Source organism: Teleopsis dalmanni, chromosome X, assembly GCF_002237135.1.
Source record: "Teleopsis dalmanni isolate 2A chromosome X, ASM223713v2, whole genome shotgun sequence".
Lineage (NCBI taxonomy): Eukaryota > Metazoa > Arthropoda > Insecta > Diptera > Diopsidae > Teleopsis > Teleopsis dalmanni.
The window spans coordinates 39,520,854-39,543,421 of NC_051848.1; the positions used below are offsets into that span (position 1 = coordinate 39,520,854).

Below are 22,568 nucleotides of genomic sequence, written 5' to 3' on the forward strand. Positions count from 1 at the left end.
CTATATTCCTAACAAATTTGCAATGTCTTTCTATTTCCCATTCAGCCTTTCATCGAGTCACTATATTGCTTATTATTGTCTAGTACTATATACAATATTTTGTTTACATGAATTATTTCATTTGTCCAGCTGACGACAGTACATATTGAAATTACTCGATTTTTTGTCCAATAGAATCTAAAAAAAAACAAAAATGATTAATTTAAAGTCCCACCACTTGGTGGACTTAAAGGGAAGGAGACAACTGACAGTTTAGTCCGCTCTGGTGCTACACTAGAGACCATTAAGAGAAATATCTACTTCTACTTTCTTCAACTTGTCAATAATAGATGCAAAGCACTTAAGTCATGTGTAACTTCCTGGTTAACATGGCCCACCTATAATAAAATTAGATCCTCGGAACTCATCAAAACAAACTGCATGAACAATGCAAGGCTCACTGAAGTTCTTTCTGGTGATTAGTGTTTATGGAAACACGCGAAAAAACTGCACAATCCTCACAATTCCCACTGCGAAGGGTGTGGAAACCTGCAGGAAAAAGAAACTATAAAATAGAAGATTATAAGTTTTTAGTACCGTACTTTTTTGACAGTTTATTAGACAGAAAGTTCATTGGTAAAGACAAAAGACCTTTTAAATTATCTAAATTCGATTGGATGGATATAGTCTCTACTCTTCTATACTAGGTGTTCTTGCGAGTAGTATGGTAGCAAAACATGGTACATGGGAGTTATATAATGGACTGCCAAGGCAACCAACCAACCAACCAACTAACCCACCATTTGGTGATAAAGTCCTACCACACTTTTGTGTTCTTATTCTATGATATTTTGTTTTTAACGTTGTTGTAAATAATCCATTTCTCGTCAAAAATAAATATTTTTCGTTATTAAGTACATGAAAAATATTAACTTGACAGCATAAATATATTTTCGTAAGAATATATGGGCTCTATATGCCGAATTCTATAAATTTAATCTTTGACGAGTGGTTATCCGCCGGTATATGTACATTCAATAATACCTTTAATGTGTCCAACAGCTTTAGCTGGCAAGTGTAAAGAAAGAAAGAATGTATGGCAAGGTACGCACATGGTAAAGGAGCTAAAAACTGATAAGGACATAATAGGTTCAGTTATGAAAGCAAACAGTAAGTTAGGGAAATTTACAATCTTGATTATGAACTTGCTATGTCAATTAGTTACATTGGCAGGGTACTTATCTGGGAACTGTTTCAAATCTATTCTCGTAATAAGTAATAGTTTTGCATTCAAATCGATAAGAACTTGCATAAATACTGTTTTGAAAAATAACTATAAAGTTAAAAAATGTATCACTGTTTATTATAATATTTTACAAAAAAAAAAACAATGATAATTCTATCAGTTAATCTAAAAATATATCTTGCTTCCACATTACAATTAATGAAGCAGAGTTGTTTTATGTGTTCTACTGAAGAATTTTGCGTTTTTGACAACGGATACTACCATTCACCTATTTTCTTTTTTTAGCAGCGGAGAAATCAGCTTGTCGACATTGATCGCAACACAAGAAAGGACCATTATCCATATCACTTTGATCCGATGAATCATCTGAACCTTCTGCAGTTTCTGAGTAATAAGAGGAAGAAGTGTCATCAGTGTTTTCTGTAGCTTCTGAGTCCCCCGAGATTTCAGTAGTACATTCTGTAGCTACAGAGTTACCTAAATTTTCATCAGAACCATGTTCAGTAACCACATTTGCTGATTCAAGTCCAATTTTGTTAGAAATTTGCTCAATTGGGATAAGTTTATAAGTTCCTCGTGGAAGTGGTATCGTCATGGTTAACAGGTAATAATAAGTTCCATCGAAATGCGTACCTTCCGGTATAATACGTTGCAATGAACAAATTTTTAGTTCACGATGCGAATCATCCCGGATGATGCCATTAGTGCCTGTTTGAACAACACAAGAAGCAAGATCCTTGACTAGTTTCACCAACTCATCAGACTTCTTTGGATCGGTACCATCAACCTTCGATTTTTCTGGAAAGTTATTCATTGCTGAATTAGTATGACAAGTACACTTGTTAGTGTTCAGAATTTGATTTTTGTACAGATTTATATAAGATTGAAAAAAAGAACAAAAATATTTTAAAATACCTTTACCTCCTTCAGCTCCTTCACCTGCACGTTTTACTGCGTTTTCATCTTTTCTTGGTTCTTTCTGATTACACTTTTTACTGCGACCCATGATTTCTTTCTGCTAAAATCCGAAACAAAAAAAAATTGTAATCAAAATATATGAAATTTATTTAAGTAACAAAGATATTTCATGTTTTGACTGGCCTACTACTTTGTATATAAAATCTTAAACGTTAATTTCCATTTTGAAATTTAAATTACATATTAAGAATCCTCATAATATATAATCGGTTAGTATGTGTAATTGATTTCTTCCCGTACTAATCTATTTTTTAGTTTTTATTATTAGATGATGCAATCATTTTCTTTTGATGGTGGATAAATATATGACTTTGTTTCGTTTAATAGTAGTATGGACAATTTCTCCATCCCGTTTGCATCTTAGCAATATTTCATCATTTGAGTTATTGGCCGAAAATGTAGTTTTTGGAAAGCTGCTTGTGTTGTTTCACGCACTGATGGGATGTGGAGATCGCGCTGTAAAGTACTATTTTTGTATTACTAATAAAAATATTGGTTTATATAAACACAAAAACCTTTCCGAAATTTTCAATGATAAATAAGCCAGATGCACATAACTCAATTTCTTTAGACTGATGAGCAATTTCAATGTTGCTGTTTTCTGTTCACTTATCAACTTAATAAAACATATATTTATAAATATATTTCTCTATTGAATTTTATGAGAAAGTCTTTAGACTACTTGGTCTAGAAGGCTGTGACTGGTGGAAAATTTATTTTCTCGATTGTAAGTCAATATCTTAATCACTGATCTATAAGAGTGCACTATATATTCTATACTAAAGTAATCCCTAAATAGTTTAATTAGTATAGAAAAACAGAATTTTGTGTTATTTCGTTGGAATGGTTCTTTTTTTGGAGAGGGATAGACATATGTAATAGGCGGTCTGTTGTAATATACATAGTATATAGTGCACGATTTTTAAAAGTAACTAAAGAATTGCTGAGAATTTAAATAAAATAATTAATAATAAAAAAACAATAGAAGTCTTAGTTTAAATAAATATGGAAGATCTCTCTGAAACTTTTAGTGGATAATAGGTCATATCAGTTTGCTTAAAAATGCAAAAATGATGTTTAAATTGTGTAAATGAAACTCTAAAAATCTAAAAGTCTTAATGCGTTTAAATCCCACTGAGGACATCAGTGAAGCTTTAAATATTCCGAATTACTCAAAGTCAAATATAATAAATTGCATACACCGATAAAAATTAAACGCACTGATAAAAAGTTTCGCACTTTTTCCGGCGTTTATTTAGTGGAACGTAAAAGGAATATCAGTATTCGGGCTTACATGGGAGCGTTTTTTTTGAGTATGGGTAAAAGTGCGAGTAAAAATAAATGTTGTAGCAAGTTCGTAAATACAAACAACAACAGCAATAACAGCAACAACAGCAACAACAATAAGAAAATAATAAGACAAACATAACAGAGAGAAAGAAGCAAAACAACATGGCAACATTGTTGACATTGTGATGAAAGTACGCCCAGCTACCTGCCTTGCCAACCGTCTTCACCACAAGCCATTGCATACTTAGTTATTCACTCAAGTCGTTGCCAACTGATAACGTATAATGGATGCTTCGCTTTGGGCCACAGAGTTTCACTTGTCTTAAGAGACGCACAGAGGCGATGAAGACATTAAAATTTTAATGTTCAACATAAATCAACACCAAGAAACTTACAACAACGATGCGAACGCCTGCATAAACAAATGAATGCTTTCATATATCTTACACAGAAGTGTACACACACACACACACACACACACATATATATATATATCAGCGCACAACAGCATTCCCAGTTGACAATACAAAAGTCCCATTGCAGGCGGGCTCATTAAAATATGCGAGTGAATATGCGAGCAGCTTAGTACAAAAACAATAAAACCAAAATAATAAGTGAGATTCACACAAAGCCTCCCGCGTACCTACCAACAAAGTTTGCATTATAATAATACAATTGAAAGTATGAGTGACTGAATGTGTGCATGTGTGCATGCAAAGCAAGTGAAAATAGGAATAAACAAAAACAAAAACAAAAACTCCTGCAATACTCAAAAGCCACATCAACTTAGAATGCTCATTGGCAACCCATATAAAGCAGTAGTAAAAAAAAAAATAGGGTGAGGAAAAGAAAATAAGATAAAAAACTACTTTAAATTGCAGGCAGAACTGAACGACTTAAATAAAACGAACACACTGCGCCCTCTTCATTTTCGTCATATTGGCAAAGCCAAAACAAAAGCACAGAGACAGAAATTCGTAATCTGATGGGCGTAGATGTGAGTGTGTATGTGTAGGGAATTGCTAAAAACGTCTATGCACACTATTTACCAACAGCGACATACAAACACTCTACACTTATAAACTTTTCAGGCAATTAAATATGAGTTCGTCGGAGTTGTTAAAGTTCATGTTTAGGGAAAATATAATTACTTTTATAGAGCGGTGAGAATTTCTTAATTGCTCTGGGAAAAACGGGAGGCAAGAAGCTAACAAATTAAAATCTTTAAAATTTTACGAAAATATTTTAAATGTTAAAAGCAATAAAATCAACTACTTAACTTTGTGCTATTATGCAACATAGTCGACTATATATCATTAAGGATTAACAAAAAGAACGAAAAGGCAGTATATAAGATTACTCAAAATTGATTGGTATCTATTGAATACTTGCATTTCAGTATAATAACATTTTGCAAGCATATGACAAAAGAGTTTAACGAAACTTTAGTAAACGAAAAAGCTAATTATCCTTTACCAAAACGTACAAGGTTCTTTTCAAATTATATCTATTAAAAAATGCAGATCTGAGGTCAATTATTGCACAGTCTGATGAAGTGATAAACAATAATCTAGTCAAGGCGTGAAGAAGGGTTTCGAAGATACCCCGAGTTAATAGAGAGTAAAAGTGCTCAAGTGTACTGGTTCAAATAGCTTCAACATAACAATAATAATAATAATAATAGAAAGTTATCTTAATATATAAAAAACTAAACTAATAACCTATTTTGTGTCGGCAAGTCTTGAGTAATGAACAAAAACTTATGTGCTCTTTTTTATAAAGGAACGGTTTCGTTTCATTCGCTTATTGCAGTACCTGCTGCTTTAAGAACGTTATTAGAAGTATTTGCAATCATTACCTAAGATTTGAGCTCCGCAATCTCATGAATTTTCTTATACCGTTCAAAATATTTCTGATCTTCCTGTCTGTTGATCCTTTTTTTCGAGTCAGCGCAACTGGGCACTTTTACTCTTTGATAGCTGGGGGTACTACAGGGTCCCACCCATCTCATTGACTAATTTATGTATTGCCTATAAGCTTCCTAAGGTGACAAAATTTTTATGGCTTTAAAATAAGATATCCAAAGCACAGTTCTTTTGCTTACCAACGAATTTCGATTTGCACCTCTACACTCGTAATAAACAGATTTTGTATCTTAAAAAGCAAAACTGTCCCGCTAAAATCGGAATTGCGCTGATCCAGAGAACTAATCACAGTTTTAATTCGAAGATTATAAGTCGCCGTCACCACCGAGGTGCTTTCTTTTAAGACCGAAGTACAGTACTTCTGCGTATTTCAAAAAACACTGCAAAATTTTCTAATAATGAAATGGTTTTGCGAAATATACTTTCCAGACAACTATACAGAAAGTTTTAAACCGGAAGAGCTTCATTTAAAATCGGATGGTCAAGATAATTTGATTAAAATTATCTATTTGACAGCATCACTTCAACCATATGCTTCTATTTTTTCTATATGTTTTTGTATAACAAATGTTTTACAAAAATTCCAAAAAATACTGTCAATTCATTTTTTTGGGTAAAGTGGAATACTTTATTATGGACCATTAAATCGGTATGCCCGATTTCCAGACAATCTAATATAGTATACAGACTAAAACACTTCCTCTTCGGAGAGGCAGCTCTATCTTTACTATTAGGAATCATGTACGTTATCATACATTATATATATATATATATGTACTACTACGTGCTCTACATATTACATTATACTGTAGGAGTTATTGATTCTAATATCAGAATATGGCTCAGCACTATTGAGACTATGAAATGTCTACTTTTAATTCTGTCTCGATTTTTGAAGTTCATATAAATCATTGTTTACTTGAAAATTCTTCTCGAAACTTCTGGTGGGTTATCTATAGTAACTTGAAAGTCAAAACCACTAAAGCTTAGATAAGTTTATTTAACGGTGTTATGATTTCAACAAATTGTATCTGTCGGTTGTAAAAAAGGTGTTGTAATTGTCTGTAGAATATTCGTTTATTATTAAAAATTTCTCAATATTTTCAATATTTTTTTCTACACTTACCAAAACTTTTTGGTCTTCAGAGAAACCTTTTTTTTCGGTAGAGTGTGGAGTAGTATTAAAAATCTTTTAAGATCACAATGTAAGCTCCACAATCACACGACCGCATTCACATCAGACAGAGAATATAATTATTCTATTCTTCGTATTCATTCCCCTTCTGCTACCGAATCATGAATCATAGATAAACTGTTTATAGTGCTTTGAAGAGACCGACATTATAGCACCGTTGTATAGTTTGTCAGGTTAATAAAAATGTGTTGTTTTTTGATTTTAAAAAAATTTAAGTTTTTAAATATTTTCTATTTTCTATTTTTATGACATTAAATACCTAACGAAGTTTATCTGTTTCCATTTGGTAAAAAAATGATTTCGAGCAATTTTTTAAGTGGTCATATTTATGTATTTATGTATCTTTAAAGTACATACTTATAGACATTCGTATACGTATGTCTCTATACGCGGGTTTTAATATTATTTTTCTAAAACAAAAGAATTTTGTTACAGAATTTCTCTGAATTTCGCATTTCGTAAGTTGCACTGTCAGCAAAGAGCATCTGTGTAACGTGTAATTAAAAGGGCGTGAATTATTATTATTGTGATTATGCTGGAAAATAAGTTTCAAAAGAAGCTGTCATTCCTGTGCATAGTGGCATACTACATAGTACGACTACAATAGTGGAGCAGTTTTGGAAGCAACTAAACCGAGAGGAACTCGACTTCACTTGACTCGTAATAGTTCCATGCTCAGCTTAGCTTAGCGTAGTGGAGCCACACAACTTGACACTACGACCTGGAACATTAACAGTGTTAAAAGAGGGAACTGGTAATGAAAATGGCATTTGCATAAAAAGTATTATCGCAAAAAATAGTACATACCTAGAATACATGGGCGCAAAAATGGTCGTGAAGAGTTGCAAAATTAAGTAAATACAAGAATGCATATATAAAAAATATTATCTCTCGTTAGGTTTTACTACTCTACTGCACTTGTTGTAACTATTTCTGGTTGCATTTTTAAGCATTATTTTGTGTCCTATCCCATCTTTATATATTATATTTAAGTGCAATTTTTTAAAACATTTTATTTCATCCGAGTACCATATAAACAGATACTCTTGGTAGTACTAAAGTATATGCTTACATATATATATATATATATAATGTACTTACAATTTGATGTTTTAATTTTTATTTATTTTTAATATTTTTTTTTTGTTTTATTTATAAAAGTACAGTTTTCCTATTTTATGTGCTTAACTCTTGGTTTCCGTGGAATTATTTTAACAATTAATTTTCATTGTCCTAGGTTCAAAAGTTTGTTTGTTTTACTTTAATGGTACGCGAACACATTGACAAATAGTCCCATGACGTAGCCACAAGCCAACTGCTGCATGCGTTCCAAGGAACGCAAGGACTCACCAACGAATGAACGTTAACTCATCCTTTACTAACTGCAAGAGTTCGTATCGTTTGTTTGGCTTTGCACTTAAAGGCGAAATTAATTTGTACTCAGATGCACTAGGCCGAGAACCAATTAAATGCCTCATTGTATTGTATGTCCTGACATGATAAATACGTTTCCAGTTTAATTCAATTTTACTACATTTATTTGACAAATGAGCCATCATTCATTTTGCTATTGCTTCCATCGTGGAAAGAATTTCACATTAAAAGTTAATTACATTAGCCTTTTGACCGAAACTTCACTAAACCACAACGAATTTTTGCTTGAATAAATCGCTAAAAATAAAGAACTGTCAATGACCTCACTTTTGATAATGGATTGGACCATACACGATTCTGAACGAAATTTAATAATATAATTTTTAACAAATATTGATTTAATTAATATATATAAATAGTATGATGTGCTCGTATTTGAGTCAGTTCTAAGAATCAAATTTTTTAACCTTGATAGCTTTTGTTGATAGGATTTCATATAATAATATAGTAATCATTTGGTTGTTTAACTACATTTGCTGAATTACATAAAACGTTTTGAATTTCTGTTGTACTAGGTTAGGTTGAAGTCTCGGCCCTATGCACCAAAAGCCCATTTGAGCACAAATAGGATTTCCCATTGTGATTCGCTGCACTTCTTATAAATGTGTGTCCAACTTCAAGCAACCAATCTATTACCTCAAAGTCTGTAGATTTTTTATATATAAAATATTTCAAAGACTGTGGTCTGATCACATCACGGACAAAAGCAGTTCTTAAAATCAAAGTATTATTTCATTTATAGAACATTTATAGAAGAACAAAACATTATTCTTAAATACTATATAATTCAATAGATTTTTTAATATTTGTTATTTAAGAATTGATTAATTTTTCGTTTTTGGTGATGTAGAATTATAGCAATTATAACGTATAATACTAAGGATAACATATCCAACTTCAGGCGCCTTTTGCAAAGAATATAAATCTGCACACTTTAAAAAAAAAATATGATATATATATTTGTACCATTTTCATATTACTGAAAATTGACTGCGTGTATCAAACAGAAGTCTACGGATACCGCTTTGAATTTGAATGTGCTAATTGCACTTTGACTTACGATGAATAAGACTTATATTTAAAACTTATTAAGAGTTGTAAGATGGAAAAAAAATTCATTAAAAATAATAAAATACAACATTTAGTATTTAAATCATTTCAAATAAATATTGAAATGAATATTTATTTGTTGTATTTTCAAGCAAATATGAAAGGACGCAATAATAATTTATATATTATATATGAACATTATTTTAATACATAAATTTTAAAATATTAATATTTGTTTCTAAACTAAAATCTTATTTTATTAATAAAGTATATATACAGACTATATAAGTAGTTTTTTAAAATATTTGTGACACAGGAAAGGAATAATATACGCAACTTGAGATTCAATAATCAATAAGAATATCAGTAAAAAGTTTTCATTATTCGTTATATATCATAAGCTGCTATTAGGTGTGCTATTGTCTTGTCACCTTTAATCCAAAACACATATCGTTCCAACGTAAATGATTCTAGTATAAAATCTAGTTTCCAACTTCTTTTGAGTGATTACTTCAACTCTATTAATGTCTCATGATGTACGATACAACGTTTATCTACTTATATTTAAAAATATCTAATCCCTAAATATCTATAAAATTGAATTTATAAAATACAAGTCTTAAATTAAAGAAAATGAAACAATTGTATATACTCATTCTCAAAATAAAATATTTTAATGTAAAATTTTCTTCATATATTTCATATTACAGAACTACCAAATAAATTGAAATTTCCAAATGATAACATTCATGTTCCTTCTTGTTCAATGGATTCAGTCTTCTTGAAATTTTTATAGACGCTATATATGACAGAGGTGCACATCCCAAAAACTCCACCTTGAACACATTTCTTGATACCAGCTGTTGACTTGTATAGTAGTCCAGTAGCTGTACCTGATATTAAGTTAATGAGGACATCATCGCAATCAGGGCGAATGTTTTCGATTAATAAATAAACACCACTATATATCAACCCTATCACACCCATTGTGTTTGATTGTACGAAACCTTCCTTTAATACATGATTTAGGATTATTGTTGTCTTAATTTTGGAAGTATAGTTATTTTTGTTAATTTTGCGGATGCCCTTATACAAACCAGTCAAACCACCAACTGCACCACCCATTAGATAGGTGCTGCCTATTAAGAAGTTTAATGAATGTTCTATCTGTTTTATTTGTGGAGTAGGGATTACTTCGAATTCCTGCCTTTCTTCCTTTATAATACTAGCATCAGGCCATTTAGCGCTTATTTTCATAGGTATATCTGCCAATGATGGTGGATTACTTGCTTTATGGCGTTGTATATCATCCAAATTTAATTGAGTTTTTCCGAAAAAATGATCCATGAACTCTTTTGCCATAATGTGTTTTTTATTTTGATTTGAATAAATATAATAATTATGTGGTATAATACGCTCTTCGGAAAAATACTATAAACACAATAAATATTTACTAAGAGATTTATAACTATACTTAATGTCAAGTTTTTGAAAAGTTAATGGCTACTGCGATAATTGCAATATTTATTGGTCTATATAAAAAAATTTGTTTGTTTTGTAAGTTGGCCGGTAGAATTAAGTTCTATACTAAATGCGTTGCCATAGTTGGGAAAAGAGATAATCAATTTAGTCACATATTCATTTATAGCAGAACATTAAGGGGGCTTGGATTTTAGATACCTATTGGATTTTATTTACAAAGTTGAACTCAACAAATTACTTACGTACTGCGTTATCGGACTGGTTGAGTTGAATCACAATTGTGGGAAAGAAATACATTTAAACGTAAAATCAAAAAATATCTTTAGTTAAATCAATGGAAATGCTCAAGTTGATCTTCTGAATCGAATTGAACTTCATGTCGCGATGTATAAAACATTATAAATAAAACTGATAAGAATATAAATATGAAAGTTACATTTGCGGTTTAAATGGTTTAGAAATACAAGGCTCCATTAAAACGAACACGCAGAATCGGTGGAATAGTATGAAAAACTACATTTTTATAAAAATCTTCATTTTTATCATCCTTAGAAAAAATATTCGTTACTTAATATGTTATAGGAGTAAATCTAATTGTTTGAAAATAACTAACAAATAATCTCTACAGATGAAAAAACACTACGTAAATACTCCATCGAATACTCTTCCAATACTATAATTACTGGGCACAGTATTAAATTATTAGGCGAGGTGTTAATGTTATCTGTTACCTGATATGTACACTAAAGCAAGAGCAAAAACATAGAAATATGTTTCTAATTTTTTTGGCAAGAGCTTCTGTGGTTTTTTTTTTTTTTTGAAGTTGCATGTCATTCCGGTTACTAGAACAGCTTATTACAAAAAAAAAATGTTTCCTTCATATAAGTATTTGGCTTATAAAATTAAGATCTCATAAGAGGTCTTAAAACTTTATTTATATTGGATATTTTAAGTTTAGGCTGGCAGAAATGATAAACTTAGCTTTATGGGGTGCAGAATTATTCAAATTATCGTCAACAAATAAGAAATTATGTATATTAATATTTTCAAAATGTATTGCAATTATTTATAATTTTACACTTGATTAAAGTTGAACTTAATGAGAACTATAAATTTGAATTAAACTATTTTTGTGCTAATAAATATTTTCAAAAATAGAAAAGTGCATTAAAACATATAATTTTTTATGATTATTTTTATAATATTTGAGGAATTTCCACTCTGACCTAGGCATCTATTGTGTCTCCTTGGACTTAGAGTACTTCTTTTATAAAAACACATTTGTATTTTCTTTACAAAAGCAAACTTTATAAAACAATAATTTAATTTCATTTAATATAATTAATTTACTATATTGTGTTATACATTTTGCTATTGACTTTTTTAGAAACTATGTGGGAAAATCAGTTTTCAAGATAAAAGAGTTCTTTTTGTTTAATTTTAATATTAATATTATATTGCTTGGTAATCAGAAAAAGTCGCTAGTGTCATTGGTAAAAGTTGCCATATAATTTTACAATTAAATTAACAAACTTTGTTTAATAAAAGAGAATTAAAATCAACAAAATATATAATCAACTGAATAAAATCTCATATTTGTGTTCCCCAAGCAATGAAAGCATTTCCAATTTCAGGATGAATATTCAGAAGCATTGATAACCATAAACTCAAATACTTACTCGTTTCGGAATCCGATGCCAAACGAAAAGAACTGAAAACCAATTTAAATTATTTTTACCATAAAAGCGTAAAATGAGCCCGCAAGTAAATTTTAGAACAAAATACATGGGGTAGAGGAACGTGGAGGAAAAAGCGAGAGAACTCAATGGCTTGAATTTTATGACCTTCTGTTTTCGGTTATTAGTTTTGGTGTTGCGATTGCATTTGCTCCATGTTTTGCTCAATATTATTGCTATTGTTTCAAATATTTTTGTTTTGACTTTATTTATGCTAAAGTATATCCTCCGCCATTATAACCGCTCCAATACAAATTACTTTAACACCACAAAAAGGAAAGCGTCCTGTAAAATCATAGCATCAACGAAAAACTTTTTTGGGGGTGAGCTCTAAAGTGTTGGGAAGAAATCAACAGCAGAAACAGTTACAGAAATAGTATCATAATACCATACATAAAACAGACAACATCTCTGGGCACGTGTTCCCAAGCAGCTAAATACGTACATATCTACAAATATATATATATATATAAGTGTGTATATACAGATATATATATTGATAGAAAATTTGTTGAATTTTTGACTGAACAAACATTCCACGATGTCGCCTGGTACACCTTAACTGAAGAAAAGAACAACAACGGAAATAAAAAATACAGAACTACAAAAAATATATGGCACCCACTCAATGAAATTCATTATTATTTCCATTTTCGGTGCTTGTAAAAGTGTTCGTGACTTTCCGCGATGCGGAGTTTTTGGACTCCCGTCCCGTATTAACGCTTAATGTGCTACAGAATTTAGTGCGGGTACATTAACTTCTCAAACAAAAGCCATAACGGATAAGCGATTTAATGCAAACAGTTTCTATTGAAAACTTTGACAAATGTATTAAAATCGATTGCATACTGTAATGTCTACTTATCGATATATGTACCTTACTGAAGCATAGTAATTAGAGAAACCCTCTATTAGAAATATTTCCATTTTATTCACAAATTTATCATATGTGCATGGATGGGCTATAAATATTTATTTAATATAAAAAAACCCCTGCTGTAGGAAAATGTAGGAAAATTTTGTCATACCAAAATATCAATTTTTATCAGATACTTTTCCAAATCTAATGACATTTCTACTACCATAAATGAAAAATAGTTAACATTTTTAAGTGAAAGGTCTTACAGAATTTTCTAAGTAACATATAAATACAATTTTCGTATATCGTGTATTTCATAAAAAGCAGCACTCGAACAAAAATAAATTGATAAATTCTACAAAGACCCCATCCTAAAATGAATTATAACTTGTACACTAATATTAAACCCGGTCTCACACACATAGTTTTAGCAAAATGATTATTATATATAAAATATTTCCTACAGATCATACAAATTGAGTACAAAATCTTATTTCAGATCAAAATCCCTGCATTTTTTGCATTGGTGGTATGTCTAGATGCGGACGACAGCTCATGAAAGAAGTAGGTCTTAACATAAACGTCATACAATTTATGCGAAATGTTACTAGTTTAATAAATTTAAATATATAAAAAAATCTGTAAATAAACAAATAAGTGTTAAACCCATCGAAATGGATTGATCCCACAGTTAATTGCCTTATACGTGCACAAGAATAACATAATAGTTGCTTCGCAGCGAGAGCTCCGCTTAAAGATCTAGTAAGAGTATCAATAACATAATACGAAAAGAATACTGATTTTAGTTTAGTAACGTGGAATAAACTACTAATACACAATTAGAAAAAATTGCAGAAAATATAGACGCGAGAATATCACAGCCGCTCTTTAAAAGACAATATGGAGTGAATTTGGAAAGAAACATTAAGGCTAGTGTTCAGACACAAAATCTTTTAAAGAAACTAGCTCTTAGAACGCGAGATTCAGCTAAAAAAATTGAGGCTAAAAGACGAATAAATTAAATTGAGAAAAAGAAACTCTTCTGTTCTAGACGAAATAAATTACATGTGATTAAAAAATCTTCCGTTGTCAGCAAAAACAAAAATCGAAGACAGAATTAATACAGCATCTTTTCAAGATGTCATTCCATAAATCTAAAAATTTGCAGTTATAGTATTCCATCTTAAACCTTGGAAATACGTTCCTAAAAAAAAGGAGAGTTATGTTTGCTGACTGCTTTAGGTAAAATAGCTAAAAAAAATAGTGTTGGTATTACTTAAAAGTAATATTATGCCAAAAAATATCATTCTCAAAACACAAATCGGATTGCAAAGAAACCGTACCAATAATCTCTAGCTAGCAAGAATTTCTCAAATTATAAGAAAAGTTTTCAGTAAACATATTTAGATACTCCTAATAACTGTTATTGTTATATATCATTATGTTATATATCATTATCTAGAAACATAACAGAAGTGCAAGTGTAATACTTAAACAAAATAGTTATAAAATATCTAAGGCATTACCACAGATTCTACCAGTTTTACGATACCTCCACACTTAATTGTTATACCTTTAAGTTTTGGTATAATATAACCTTTCAAGTTTATATAGGGTCCTCTGTCAGCTGAGAATTCTCAATTATTGTTATTGTTTTTCAATATTATATATCAGACCCATTATCTTTAAATCTATTCACATAAATGATCCCTTCTCCGCAAGTTAAAGTCAAGCAAATTTGAATTATCAATAACTGTTCTATGCTCATCTTAAAAATCTTTCTAAGTACTACTCTAGTAACGCTGCGACCACGTTAAAGTTTCCACACCTCTTTCATCAATCTTGTTTAATAGTGTTAATAGTGTTCTTCATATTTTATATTTCATTCACAATAATACTTTTGAATACATCATATTCGAAAATACATTACGCGTGTATCTTCACAAGGTATTGTCATTCGTCCAGAGAAACCTCACCTGGAGTCATAATCTGCTTCCCAGTTTTATATACGATTTATCGCAATATCTTTCATTCTAGTTTGATAAGTTGCATTCAGCCGTTTGCATCACCTTTTCCTATAATCGCAGTTTACATAGTTCCTGGTTATAGAGTCAATAAATGACTCTATTAACCATGGACCACAGGTTGGAAACACTGCGTTAAACTAACTCGAACTTTAGCAATGACAAGTTCAAAATGTTTTCAAATTATATAATTGTATGCTAAATCATTGATATTCTTCATCAGTTTAAGCACGATTGATTCTTCAAAACCGTGTTGGAAATCAGATCGTGTTGGTAGCATTAGAGAAGCTTTGAGTAGAACGATGACACAAGAACAGCTTAAAAAAGAATATGATTTATATCGATTCTGGATTAATGTGGGAAAATGATTATGGAAATTGGAAAAAGTTGTTCCGAAATAAAAAAATCCAAAACATCTTCTCAGGCACAACAATAGCAGAATTGTATGAAATGGATATTGGATTGTCAGTTCAACTTTGTTAGTATACGAATTTGGCTTTCAGAAAATACTTTTGGCTTACAAACCTAAAAATAATACCCCAGGAAAAGAGATTTGCCTCTAATAAAAAAACCATTACCAAATTTGAGGCCCCCATATTGGACCAAAGATAAATAATCGAAAAATTTGACATATATAGCAATTAATGTATTATGTCTAAAGGAGTCTACGCTGTTAAATGGAAAGGATCAAATATTTCTTAATTGCTTTTATGCGATGCTATGATAGTCTTTCATGTTATTATAAAATGTGTTAAATGGATTGTATCATAATAATTGAATTCAATCTATTTTTTACAACTGAGGCACATAATGGCATTTGGACTCAATAATATCCAGAATTTGTTCACTTTTCTTTGCTAATGACTAACTGGTATTTTATGTGCTGTGTGAGACATTTAATTTAAAAACTTAAGTCCTTTGTTGCTTAGAAATAGAAAATGCAACTGCACTCGACAATGAATTAATTATTATCATCTTTACCTTACAGTTTGTTGCAAAGTTGTGGGTTACATTTCAGAAGACATTAGTCTTAAGCAGGAAAGACTAAATACAAGATGTAGGAATGTACATATACTTTATTCTTATTATTGTATTATTAACAGACTTTCTGTATAAATAGGATGAAATACTATGTATTTATGTGTATAATAAAGTTTTAAAATTAATTAACTTAATAGTAACTTCTCTAAAAAAAAATGGTTTTTATAAATTTTAATAATATATGAGTATTATTTGGATGTTCGAGTTTTATACAAAATCTTATATTAGTATTATAAATTATATGTTATTATCGACGTTTCCAATATTTTTTTAACCATAGGTTGCCGAGTTATGGTGGAACAACCAAAAACAATTTGAAAACACGTACAGCTGGACATAAACAGAGCAAGAAGCATAAAACTATTGTTGAATCCAATATCTATGTAGACGTCTGTTTTTTCGAATTACATTATTTATCATTATTTATTGCACCTCTTTCAACATTTTAACTGATTCGTCATATAGAAAGCAAAAATACGAGTTTGAGATTTTGAAATTTAATTTCGAATCAATAAGAATATTGATAAAAAGTTATTCCTGATCTCTTATCAACCTCTTTCTAATGGATTCTAGTATAAAATCTAGTTTCCAACTTCTTTTGAGCGATTATTTCAACTCTATTAATGTCTCATGATGTACGATACAACGTTTATCTACTTATATTTAAAAATATCTAATCCCTAAATATCTATAAAATTGAATTTATAAAATACAAGTCTTAAATTAAAGAAAATGAAACAATTGTATATACTCATTCTCAAAATAAAATATTTTAATGTAAAATTTTCTTCATATATTTCATATTACAGAACTACCAAATAAATTGAAATTTCCAAATGATAACATTCATGTTCCTTCTTGTTCAATGGATTCAGTCTTCTTGAAATTTTTATAGATGCTATATATAACAGAGGCGCACATCCCAAAAACTCCACCTTGAACACATTTCTTGATACCAGCTGTTGACTTGTATAGTAGTCCAGTAGCTGTGCCTGATATTAAGTTGTTGAGGACATCATCGCAATCAGGGCGAACGTTTTCGACTAATAAATAAACACCACTATATATCAACCCTATCACACCCATTGTGTTTGATTGTACGAAACCTTCCTTTAATACATGATTTAGGATTATTGTTGTCTTAATTTTGGAAGTATAGCTATTTTTGTTAATTTTGCGGATGCCCTTATACAAACCAGTCAAACCACCAACTGCACCACCCATTAGATAGGTGCTGCCTATTAAGAAGTTTAATGAATGTTCTATCTGTTTTATCTGTGGACTAGGGATAACTTCGAATTCCTGTCTTTCTTCCTTTATAATACTAGCATCAGGCCATTTAGCGCTTATTTTCATAGGTATATCTGCCAATGATGGTGGATTACTTGCTTTATGGCGTTGTATATCATCCAAATTTAATTGAGTTTTTCCGAAAAAATGATCCATGAACTCTTTTGCCATAATGTGTTTTTTAATAGATTTGAATAAATATAATAATTATGTGGTATAATACGCTCTTCGGAAATAAATTAGAAACACAATAAATATTTACTAAAAGGTTTATAACTATACTTAATGTCAAGTTTTTGAAAAGTTAATGGCTACTGCGATAATTGCAATATTTATTGGTCTATATAAAAAAAATTGTTTGTTTTTTAAGTTGGCAGGTAGAATTAAGTTCTATACTAAATGCGTTGCCATAGTTGGGAAAAGAGATAATCAATTTAGTCACATATTCTTTTATACCAGAACATTAAGGGGGCTTGAATTTTAGACACCTATTGGATTTTATTTACAAAGTAGAACTCAACAAATTACTCACGTGCTGCGTTGTTGGATGAATTGAGTTGAATCACAATTGTGGAATAGAAATGTGTTGGCAAAGAAGAAGCAATTGAAGCAATTGAAAACATCAATTTGGATCTCAAGTTAATCTTCTGAATCGAAATGAACTTCATGCCTTGGTGCATACTACATGATAAAAAACTGAAGGAAAAGTGGTTCAAAAAAGCGAAGATCGAAATAGATAGTATTAGCGGGTGATGTAAAAGTATAGAATCGTAAGTTGGTCACCCAAATCGTTAGTCACCTGGTTCTTCGACTGAAGATGCGATTGTCCTCTACTGCGTTTTTCACCTGTGGGTACCGAATCAAACACATCTTTAGTCGGAGCACTTTGTTCCATTATTTTTGGTAAATATGAGGGGTCAGAATGTATCATCTATTGATTAAGTTAAGGAAACTTAACTGTTCATTTTACATTTTGTTTCTTTACCAAGATTAATGTCGTCTGCTTTTTTTGAAAATTCTAAAAGTGATATTCTTTAAATGTCTTTAAGATGTAATATATATTGAATATTGTTGAATATAAATCGACTATATATTTTTGTTACGTATATATAGTATCTGTGACGTAGATGAGATACATTATGTCTAAGTACCATTAGCTGCGATTCACATTGTTTATGAGAATTTACTATTGTTGATTATATTTATCTATGGTATATCATTAAACCATTAAACAATAAAAATGCAGTAGATGAAGTTGATCATCAACACTTTCCTTGCAATATTCCATTCAAATCCAAAGATTGATATTGATGAAATTCATTTTATTATTTTTCTTATAATTTAATATGTATATTTATCATTGGAGTATCTATGAATTCACGAATACTTATATCTATTGTTATACATATCTGTTTCTTTGTACATTTATGTCCTTAAATTTATATTTCTGCTTTTAATATAAAATAATTTTTATAATTATAACTTTCTGATATAATTTCCTTTCCTTTTTTCAGTTTTCTCTTGGTCTTACTTAAACCTTTTTTGATGGGTTTTAGTAATAGATGTAAGTGTGTTTTTTGTATTTTAGAGATAATTTTTGGAATATTTTATAAATGATAAAACAATTACAACCGTTTATATTTTACTTTTTAAATTTTTAACAATATTTTAACCAAGAACATATTTTCTAATTTTATATAGAAGATATTTATTTTTTATAACTAATAATTTTCTTACAAAAGAAAAGGCCAAGCTAGAACCAGCCAAATGCATTTATAAAGGCGAAAGTCTATCAAAGAAACGAGTCCTCAAAAATCTAAGTCTAGTCTTGGCCAAGCCTCGACATAAAGACAACAGGTTTTCTAGCGTTCTTCCTTCGAGAGGTAGTAGACATGTGTTGCAGGAGATATGACAGAGTAGGCCGAGTCTAGCTTCATACCGTCCTATGGTCCAATGCCCTCTAAATATAGATATTAACCTAAATACCTCTGATTTGCTTCTGTGTATCAAGTCAAAGATGCTTAAAAATTAAAATGCCCGGGAACCCAAACTAGACTTATCTTGGACTTCTTACTTAGTGTATTAATAAATTCCTTACATTCTTGCACTAATCTGGACGAAATACAAACAGCTGATAAGGCTTTATTAGCTGTCTGACTGTCAGTTAGAACATATACTTCCTTTACGTGACTGTTTATGTATATCTCTTTATATCTGGTATAAACTCATAATTTTTTTTATAGTCGAGAAACTATAAATAAATGAATAATAAGATTTTTATAATATCATTATTATAGGCGAAGAAAGCGGGTAAACAAATATTTATGTAAAAAAATGTCCATTGATTGCACCGACTTCTAGATTTATTAGGGATATTTTGTCTAAAAATAAGATTGATTGATTTAAAACGTTTGAAAGAAGTGGTTAAATTATGAAGTAATGGTCTAGTTTACAGAAGAGATATTTTAAACTTTTAATTAATGAGATTGAGGAAGTAGTGTTCCACTATTAACTGTTAAAAAAGAATTAGTTTAGAGATAGTGATGAAATAATTATAAATAGAAGGAAAGAAAGAAATAGTGCACAGGTTATACAAGTGGATTGGGCATACTCTTTGGAAGGACGCAAACGCAATAGTACCTGTAGCTCTACAATGGAACCGTCAAGGTGCAAGAAACAGAGGATGCCCCAAGATGACATGGTGTAGAATCGTTAATAAGGAAACGTATAAAATGTTCATTGAGTTAAGACATATAGCTAGAACCCAAGATTTGCGGAAATCCTATGTAAATAGACTAAGTTCTTAATTTAACATCAAAGTGTTATGCCAGAATATGTCAATAATAATAATAATAATTTGTTATTTAATAAATAATAAATTAATTTTGATTGCATATTTTTGTAGAGAATTTTTATTATTTTTGACTTATTCCAGTTTGTATGTCTTACATTTTGTTGTTGTTGTTGTGGACAAAGTCTATTGCCTAATTCCGGTGTTTATACACCATATAATTAAAAAATTTCAGTTTGTCGAAATAATTTGAATTTATTAATGGCGACTGCTTTATATTTCAGTCTAATTTATTTTGATAAATATGTTGAGAAATTTTTATAAATGAGAAGTGCAAACGGAATTGCCCCAAGTTGACATGTTTAATGTTAAACTTTTTATGATTTTTTATTTTCCGACCATGTTCATGAATATTTTTTACTGTCGCAATAAAAACTTTTTCATATTTCACTATTAAAATTTTGACTCAGTTTCACTAATTACCGTAAAGCCCACTTCCTTTGGCATGCTTTATCTAATACAATAATATCGACCTGATTTCAAATCTGCACATCCCTTCCACTTCCATTATTTCAAATATGAAAAAGAAATGCAGAAAAGGAAATGGGCGAAATTATTCAAAGTTTCCTTTGAATTTGTTAATTAAGCTAATCAAATAGGCCAAAGGCAAAAGGCACGCTCTGCTGGTTCCAACACTTGATGGCCAAGAAATCTAATTTAGCGCGCGAAAAGCCGTCACCAATTTCGACGTCGCATGAAACAATTTTAGATGAAATTACAAACCAAATGAAAAATCCTACTGTTATATAACATTTAAAACACCAACAACAACAACAACAACAACAACAACAACACTAGTCATACAACACCAATAACACCGACAGAACTGTTAACTGAAAACGTCACAAATTTAAACAAAAACATTAAAAACAAAACAAAATAACAATAAATGTAAAATTTCATAATATCTGGGAAAAATACCAGAGCGAACCCGACCCTCCGGCAAGAACTCGAATAAGAAAAGTAAAACGGAAATACATTAAAATAGTCTTTGACGATATACAAAACAATAATAATCGGCGTTGCGAACTACAGTCGGTCGTATTGACTTTGAGGAAGTCATGTATTCAGGCATCACGTTTTTTGTTGGCAGAAGGAACAGCCTTATTTTATTCCTTGAAACTAAACAAAAAATTCAATGACTTATTTAATTGCTGAAACCACTTAATCCCAATAGATCACTTATCAAAGTTTTCAGCCTTCATTTATAAATTTTTTAGATGTTACATTAGGGTGGCTCAGAAAAACTAAAAGGCAATTTTTAATGAGCGCACCCCCTAGGAATATGCCATTGACCTTAAAAATGATATTCCCAAAGTTTTGGACCAATAGGATTAAAAATGACGTTGCGCCACTCGAGCAAAGTTGGGTTTTCAGGACAAAAAACAGTAATTTTTCAATTCAAGGTCATTTTTTATCTTTGTTACTTGTTTCAACACTTATTAATATATACTCATTTGATAGATAATTAAAATATCTTTTTAATAAGATACTGATGAGCAAAATCGGTTAAAAACTATGCGCAAAACACAATAATTAGTTCAGCGACTGTGCTCTGTTTTCTATTTCATACCTTTTAGCTGGCATGCACAATGCTATCGCAAATGTTTACAAGAAACGGAAGAAACATAAATAAAAAATAAAAATAATACATTTCTACTTAATAATTTATATAGATATTTAAGTAGAATTGAAAAAGTAGTCAAAACAATAATTTTTTAGTAAGCAAAGAGAAAATGGTCGTACAGGGAGTATGACTGAAGTTAATATCCTTTTAGCAAACGAAGCAAGAGCGGCTAAAAATTGCATTGATTTTAATTTGAATAAATTCGATGAAGAAATTTGTCTCAAAATGGAAGCTGAATCTTTAGACACAGTTCAACAAAATTGGGATAACGCAGACAGAACGATTCAATTTATCACTCCTAGTTTAGTTTCCCCCCTTGACAAATGCAAGGTTTCGGATCGCTATGCTATACATATTTTGTAGTTGTAGGTATGACGCCCAGGTGCCATCTAAGATTCTCGATGGATGGCGAAAATCATGTACTTACTAAAAATATTTCTTTTAAGAGATCAATTTACATATAACTCGGATGATTTGTACGAGATATATACATTTTTATAGTGAGCATATGTGTGAACATTTTAACCCACACTAGGTTAGGTTATGTTCGGAAGGCACGTG

General features: G+C 30.4%; 2 protein-coding genes across 7 annotated transcripts; both read right to left on the minus strand.

Annotated features, from left to right (window-relative positions):
* Positions 1 to 1,365: 1,365 nt before the first annotated feature.
* On the minus strand, positions 1,366 to 6,802 carry LOC119689297. Of its 6 annotated transcripts, XM_038104090.1 has the most exons (4): positions 6,545 to 6,802; positions 4,524 to 4,525; positions 2,141 to 2,243; positions 1,366 to 2,041 (listed from the first exon to the last, which is right to left on the minus strand). In XM_038104090.1, the coding sequence occupies exons 3-4, from the start codon at positions 2,229 to 2,231 to the stop codon at positions 1,494 to 1,496; spliced, it is 639 nt and encodes a 212-aa protein (XP_037960018.1). In that variant the 5' UTR covers positions 2,232 to 2,243; positions 4,524 to 4,525; positions 6,545 to 6,802; the 3' UTR covers positions 1,366 to 1,493. The 6 variants fall into 6 exon arrangements, with proteins under 6 accessions (XP_037960018.1, XP_037960020.1, XP_037960019.1 ...); XM_038104092.1 differs by lacking the exon at positions 4,524 to 4,525 and having other exon boundaries at positions 2,147 to 2,243; XM_038104091.1 differs by lacking the exons at positions 4,524 to 4,525; positions 6,545 to 6,802 and adding an exon at positions 2,384 to 2,408.
* Positions 6,803 to 9,844: 3,042 nt separating this feature from the next.
* On the minus strand, positions 9,845 to 10,459 carry LOC119688324 (mitochondrial import inner membrane translocase subunit Tim23-like). Its single transcript, XM_038103001.1, has one exon. The coding sequence runs from the start codon at positions 10,457 to 10,459 to the stop codon at positions 9,845 to 9,847; it is 615 nt and encodes a 204-aa protein (XP_037958929.1).
* Positions 10,460 to 22,568: the final 12,109 nt, after the last annotated feature.